This window comes from Cherax quadricarinatus, chromosome 1, assembly GCF_038502225.1.
Source record: "Cherax quadricarinatus isolate ZL_2023a chromosome 1, ASM3850222v1, whole genome shotgun sequence".
Taxonomy (NCBI): domain Eukaryota; kingdom Metazoa; phylum Arthropoda; class Malacostraca; order Decapoda; family Parastacidae; genus Cherax; species Cherax quadricarinatus.
This window is the reverse complement of record NC_091292.1, coordinates 10,260,380-10,267,879: the sequence shown is the minus strand read 5'-3', so window position 1 is coordinate 10,267,879 and position 7,500 is coordinate 10,260,380. Positions and strand designations below refer to the sequence as shown.

The 7,500-nt window shown below is 36.8% G+C and overlaps 1 protein-coding gene across 5 annotated transcripts in view; it reads left to right on the top strand.

The window, feature by feature from the left end:
• LOC128687325 (lachesin) overlaps positions 1 to 7,500 on the top strand; it is a 249,369-nt gene that overhangs the window by 2,415 nt on the left and 239,454 nt on the right. For all 5 annotated transcript variants that reach the window (XM_070092915.1, XM_070092963.1, XM_070093052.1 and 2 more), the window contains exon 2: positions 5,494 to 6,476. In XM_070092915.1, coding sequence (XP_069949016.1) covers positions 6,371 to 6,476 — 106 coding nt within the window. In that variant the 5' untranslated portion in view covers positions 5,494 to 6,370. The remainder of the gene's footprint in view (positions 1 to 5,493; positions 6,477 to 7,500) is intronic.

Below are 7,500 nucleotides of genomic sequence, written 5' to 3'. Positions count from 1 at the left end.
CAATTGCAATTATAATGAGAACTCATATTTTCTCAAGGATTATGATGGTTCTTTTCATTTATTGTGCAGTTTCATGAGATTTGTTTAATTCGCTTTTTTACATACAGATAAATGATTTTCAACTTCTTTAGTTTCTCCTGTGTCCGTCAGGGTTTTATCTTTGGGTAAGGAAATTCTCACAATATTCTAGGTTATTACAAATCTACGACATGTTTCTCAATAGTTTAATAAACTTCCAAGAATGGATTAAAACTTATGTCACACACACACACGCATATATATATATATATATATATATATATATATATATATATATATATATATATATATATATATATATATATATATATATATATATATATATATATATATTCCTAGTATCTGAGAGCATAATTATGACAAACCCTGAGTTTATTTACTTATTTGGAGAATGTTTTCCTCTTGATTTCAGATGAAACTCAAGCCTCCACCTGTCCTTGCTCTGAACAACCCACACGGTTTTAGTGCTTCGCATAAAATAAACTGAGGTACTTTTGAAAGCAATCTTCTTAAACTGTCTCTGTGTTTGCGTACGTGTCACCTTGTTTTTCCCCTCAATGAAGCACCCTTAGAGGAATCATTGTATCACGCAATCACCTTGGGAACTCATTCCCACAGAGAATGGCAGCTTGTGTCAAGTTTAAATTGCAACCCGAGGAGGCTCGTAAACCCCTGAGGTGCTCTTGATTGCTACCGCAAGGGTAAGCAAGGCTGTTCACGATCTTTACACTCTACCATATAAAGTGGAATACAACACTTGTCTTGGTGTGCATACTGAGTTGCGAAATCGGGGCCACTTAGACGCTGATTTATAAAGAATACAAAGGTGCAATGCATGGAAAACGTTTATGTTGGGTAACGTTTCTCACTCCAGGAGCTTCATGAGTCCAATACAGAATAAATAAAATCAGATAATTAAAATTTATGTTATGCTAATCGCTAAATCTATTTGGGCAATTTAGCTCAAGGACATGTAAACGCTCATTACCATACTTGTCATCGCCATTTGTGAAGTCTTTTCCAAACTGCCCAAGCTCAAAATCAGACAATATTTAGTCATTATATACGCAGTATATTGCTTCCCTCTTTCCAGACCCCATGTATGTAATAATAATAATAATAATAATAATAATAATAATAATAATATGGGTTTGGTGCTAGAGCATTAGCTTTAAAAAAAAGGTCGTGATGCCAGTATAAGGATCTTAATCCAATGAATTGTAGCTGCCCTCTCTTTAATTGGATCAAACTTCATAATCTTCACCTTTTCCCAGGCGCTCTTGAACGATTCCTCGTAAAAAATGTAACAATGAAAGCTGCTAAAATGTTCACTAATGATAATGGAAGTTGCTGCTGTTACAGTGCAAAACAAACTCAGTACATGTTTACAACAACAATGACAACAACAACGTATGACCAGTAACTCTTGACAACAACAACATATGATCAATAACTATTTATAACAACGTACAATCAGTAACTGTTTGCTACAACGTACAGTCAGTAACTGTTTACAACAACGTACAATCAGCAACTGTTTACAACAACGTACAATCAGCAACTGTTTACAACAACGTACAATCAATAATGTTTACAACAACGCATGATCAGTAACTGTTCACAACAACGTGTAATCAGTAACTGTTTACAACAACGTACAATCAGTAACTGTTTACAACAACGTACAGTCAGTAACAGTTTACAACAACGTACAATCAGTAACTGTTTACAACAAGGTACAATCAGTAACCGTTTACAACAACATACAGTCAATAACTGTTTACAACAACGTGGGATCGCTACGGGTTTAGCGCTTCTCTGTGGCTACATAAGGGCGTTTCACTCATTGTTCTATGCTGAAATGTGTTCAGTTCGTGCACGTAAAAGAATGTCCGTCTTAAATCACACGTAAAAATGACTTGCTACCTGCGTATTTTTTGTACCCCAGATCCCGCGTGTATGAATGTCGGAGCTTGGAAATAATGAATGATTTTTAAGCTCGGACTATTCTTTCCACTTCAGAATGGGTTGAATTGTTTATGCGAACACAATACAGAGGCACAGGAGTGACATCGATCTCTTCCATCTCCATGGACGGCACACGATGAGAAAGCTTACAAAATATACATCGAGTCGCCCAACATTTATGCGAATTTCTTTTGACACAGTTTATTGAGAAAAAATGACATTGGTGCAGCGTAGGCTTTTACGGTTGCAAAATATCGCTCTGTGTAGAGCTTTGTGAAATCAGTGAACTGATAGAGCTCGACACAGACACGTTGTCACAACTAAAAACTGGCTCTGTACTGTACGCGTGTCTTGTCTTCAACACTGTGGCAGTACGATGCTGAGTCCGCCATTGATTAATGTTAGCTGCTGCACAACACGCAAGTGAATGGTTCGTTCACAGCATTATACTAAGACACTGTCTCATACTTCCGAGATATGCATTCACTTCACTTGAGGGCGGTGAAGGGATCTTGGTTCAAAGAAGTGGAGCAACTCTTCCTTTCCTCTGATCAAGTCTGGTTACGATCAGGTGCTCCATGACCCTAACGGTTTTGGCTCTTCCTCGTGAATGTACTACCACCACTACTACTACTGCTACTACTTCTACCACTACCACTACTACTACTGCTACTACTACTACTACTACTACTACTACTACTACTACTACTACTGCTACTACTACTATTATTACTACTACTACTACTACTACTACTACTGCTATTACTACTACTACTAGTACTACTACTACTACTAGGGATATCACATGTAGAAGGTAGATTTGTCAAGTATTCGATATCTGGCATCACTTTGCGTCTGCAGTTCACTGACTTGTAGTTTCTGAATGTTGTTTCGATTAAATTTATTTGATTTCTTTTGCAATGAGAACTTTTTTTTAATATTTTAGATCAATATTAGATATCTTGCAAACTCTTGATATCGGATAATCCATCAACTGGCTATTTCGCACATTCGTGGATTTAGCTTCGAGCTCTCGATCCACTGGTTATCATATTTAGACCTAAATTCGGGTTATCGATTCATAAGCTACATCTAACAAATACTTGATTTACTAATAAATAACACAAAATTTAAGCGTTGCAGAACACGCTTTTATTGAGAAAACATTTAGCTCTGTATAGAGCTAGGTAGAGCGTAACTTAGTCCCAATAAAAGTTTGTTCCGCATCGTATCTTCTTTTCACTGTTGTGAATATACGACATTTGGATCCGTCGATTAAGTTTACTCTCCAAACTTTGGCTTAAATGTGAATTGCGCCAGCCATGTTATTGTGACTTGAATTCTCCACTCCCCCCCTTTTCACCCCACCAATATCATCTAAGCAATTACACGTTTCTATGTAACATAACAATGGTACTGATGCTACACAGAGATATGAGAACCAAAGCAGTGCTTATTTGACACCCATAATACATTTTAATGTTGCAATACGTCTCGGAGTGGATCTCAGTGGCGCACTACCGACAACAGTCAAGAAAAGACACATTGCGAAACAAGCTTCAGCGATCTGTAATTTTTTTTTCTCCCTCTTCTCGTAGCATCCACATCAAGACCGATAAACGTTCACAATGTGAGGTGATGATATTAAGAAAGAAGTCCATTATTTATACAGCATTTTCAAAATTGAGTTTATATTTATATAGTTGTCAGTTAATTACCCATTGAAAGTGTATTATTTATTTAAGGATTTTTTGATGACTTGTAGCAAAATATCGAACTGAAATTGTCATTATCTGAGTTTTTTTTTTTTGATAAATTAATGTAAACACTGAATTTATTTTTAATGCACATAGTTTTTATTGAGTTTTGTATGATTTTTTTTGTATTGCGAAGTGTAATAAAAATATAATTACAATTGAATTACAATAAAATAATTTTGCGAAGTCTTAGTAAGTAAGTAAGTAAGTTTATTCAGGTATACACAAATACAGTTACATAGAATTATCATACATAGCAGCATATGTGTAGAGAACCTGGGATAACCCAAAAAAGTCAGACAGAGTGACTTATTTCCATTGGGGTCCTTTTACCTTATTATTATAATATAAAGGTTATAATATTTTCTTATTATTCTACAATGAAGATAACATCTTATTATCATACTAAAAAGACTATCTACTACACGAGGGTCATTAAGACTATCTGCAATACGAGGGTCATTACTAGGGATAAGGTAAAATTTACACGTATTTTAGCTAAAAAATAGAAAATCATTCCCCTCCCTTTCCGTAGCTACATTCATCAGACACCTTTTGGCACTCTTCTTGAACTGGTTCATGCTGTGACTGGCTTTGACATGTGCGGGCAGTCTGTTCCATTCCTTTATTGCTGTACAATAAAAGGTGTTTGAAGCCTGGCCACTGACTGTGGGTACTACAAAGTTGTGCTCTCTCCCCCTAGTACTATGATTGCTTTGGTTCCCAACCTTGACAAAACTGACAGCAAGATATTCTGGACACTGTTCGTGAGCAATTTTATAAACATGATTTAGCTTCAGTTGTTTTACTCTGTCTTCAACATTCAGCATATCCAACTGCTGTAATTCATCCTGGCCTACATGTTCTCTTGGTCCCAGCCCCAGGATGAATCTTACGATTTTGTTCTGGGTGATTTGCAGTCCATCTTTCAGATAGGCAGAGTACCAAGAAGAGCAAGCGTAATCCATATGGCATTGTATAAGGGCTAGACATAGGGTCCTGCGAGCCTCAGTAGGTAGACACTGTGCTTGTCTATACAGGAACTTCAGTCTGGCATTCGCTTTCTTTACTACACTGTTCCCTATCAATTCTCCTGACATGCATGAGTCAAAGGGGATTCCCAAATATTTTAGTGATGAAACCAAAGTGATGGGCTCCCCATTACATTGAACATTAAAATTATTTACCCTTCTCAGTTTATGTTTCGTGCCAAAGAGAATGGCTTCAGTTTTCCCTAGGTGTAATGATAGTTTGTTGTCTACTAACCATTTGCTGCAGGACTCCAGTTCCAGTGTTAAAACATTAGCAATATCTTGTTTGTCTTTACCTGACACTAACAGAGCACTGTCATCTGCATACAGTAGGAGTTTGCACTTGACACTGATAGGCATATCATTGACATAACATAACAATCTTTATGATAATTGAGTTTGGGGGAGGAAAGATGCTGTGATGGACTCTTAAGACATGGACTTAAAGCTACTCTTCCCTTTCTAGAAGAAAACCTGTTAACTCCCTTTCTACAGGTGTTTCATGTTCATTACAGGTTTAGCGCTTTCCCATTAAAAATAATCTTAATTATAATAATGATAATAATTACAATATTATTACTAATTAACTAATTCCAATCTATTCAAACAATCTTGGCTACGTAGATTTTTTTTCTCTCTCAAACACTGCAGTCAACACATTTTTTCTGATTACCTTTTAAACCCCCAAAATCTTTCAGTGACGAAGATGAAAATTCTCACCAAGACATGCCTTCGCCAGCCACGGAAAATGTGCTTGAGTTCAGCAGTGTAGATTAAGTGAAGATTGTCCCTGAATCTCACTAGGACAAACATAAAGAACATAAAACATAAAACATAAAACTAGTTTCTTCCACAGGAGGGGAGAGGGGAGACCTTTCTCCCCATCCTTCATTAACTACCCAGAAAAAATCGATTAACGATGCATCGTGTGTTTTTTTAATCTTATAATCGCTTTATCGTGACTGTTAACGTGGAATACGAGGAACCTGAAGAACGAGTGTGGCACACAAACCCTGCGGCACGAGTGTGTAAAACGTAAGCCCTAATAAACGAGTGAAAGAAAAGTGTTAATAAACGAGTGTGTGAAATACGTCATCCCAAAAAAGTTGTGGGGGATACGCAAACCCTGACAAACGAGTGTGGCATATGTAGACCCCCGATAAACGAGTGTGGGGTACGTGGGCCGTGATAAATGAGCTGGAAATACGTTAACCCTGATAAACAGTGAGTGTAGGAACGGTAAGTCGTAATAAGGTAGCAGGTGCTACGTAAGCCCTGATACACGAGTGGATTAACGAAGAGAGTGAAACGAAAGGCGGATGAAGAGACTTAGAAAACTTACTGCTGCGAGCATTAAACTTGATCCAACTTCAGATTACTCGAGTGCTCAGCGGATGCAAAATAACTGGTGAAATTAAACAAACTGCGGTAAGCACTAATGTGATCCCGCAGCTGAGAAAATAAGAAAAAATAAACACGTACAGGAGACGAAAAAAAAAATTAGTGTTTGAAGTTTGCTCTTAAGCAGAGCGCCTCGCAGATAAAGCCCTCGGCCAGGACCCGCTGGTGCTCAGGATGAAGCTCTCTGGTGACAGTCCGTGGAGCGTGAAGGTCTTCCTCCTGCTGGTTCTCCTGCACCTCAGTGGCGCCCTCGCTTACTCCTACTGGGGACAGCACCGAGGTGAGTGTTGCCTGAAGGGAAGGAAGAAGGTTAATAGAATGGAGGTGGGGTTCTGAGAAGGGTAGAGATGAGGAGAGAGAGAGAGAGAGAGAGAGAGAGAGAGAGAGAATCGCGCCTTCAGTGATGCACAAAACATAGTGAAGGGGCGGAGTTGAGTGGTATTACTCTCAGTGTCGAGGCTTCTTAGTTATTGACACCGTTGAGTAAGAAGGAAGATGATGGGGAGGGAGGATCTAAATACACTCAGACTGTAAAACCAGTGTTGGAAAGAAAGCGAGTCATATTGTAAGTGTTGTATGTAATATTTATGTCGTGTCGAATAGGTAAAACTTGCGATTTTGGTTTAAGTAGCAACTCTCTTCTTGCCGAATAAGGCAAACTAAAATCGGTGTATGCAATAATTTCGTAAAAATCATTCTGAACCCAACGAGAAAAATATATTGAATTGTGTTTGTTTATTATTAAATTATTGTAAACTTATCTAAAATATATTTAGTTGGATTCGGTTAAATTAAATTGCGCTTGTTATAATAAGGTTAGGTAAGTTTTCTAAATTATTATTTTTTACATTAACATAAATAAAAAATATATATCTTTCAACGTGTAACAGAAAATTTCAGAAAGGACTTAATTTTAAATAAGTTCTTCCTAATTGACCAGTTTTACCTATTCTGCACGACACACACACACACACACACACACACACACACACACACACACACACACACACACACACACACACACAAACACACACACACACACACACACACACACACACACACACACACACACATATATATATATATATATATATATATATATATATATATATATATATATATATATATATATATATATATATATATATATATATATATATATATATATATAACAGTTTTGTAAAAAACATTTCTGTCCAATTTGTATTTATAAAATGTTTTAAATTCCAGGATGCTTTAAGATGATATAGGCTTCAGTAATTAACTTCTTTATTAACCTGAGATACATATGTCTAAGAATTTTT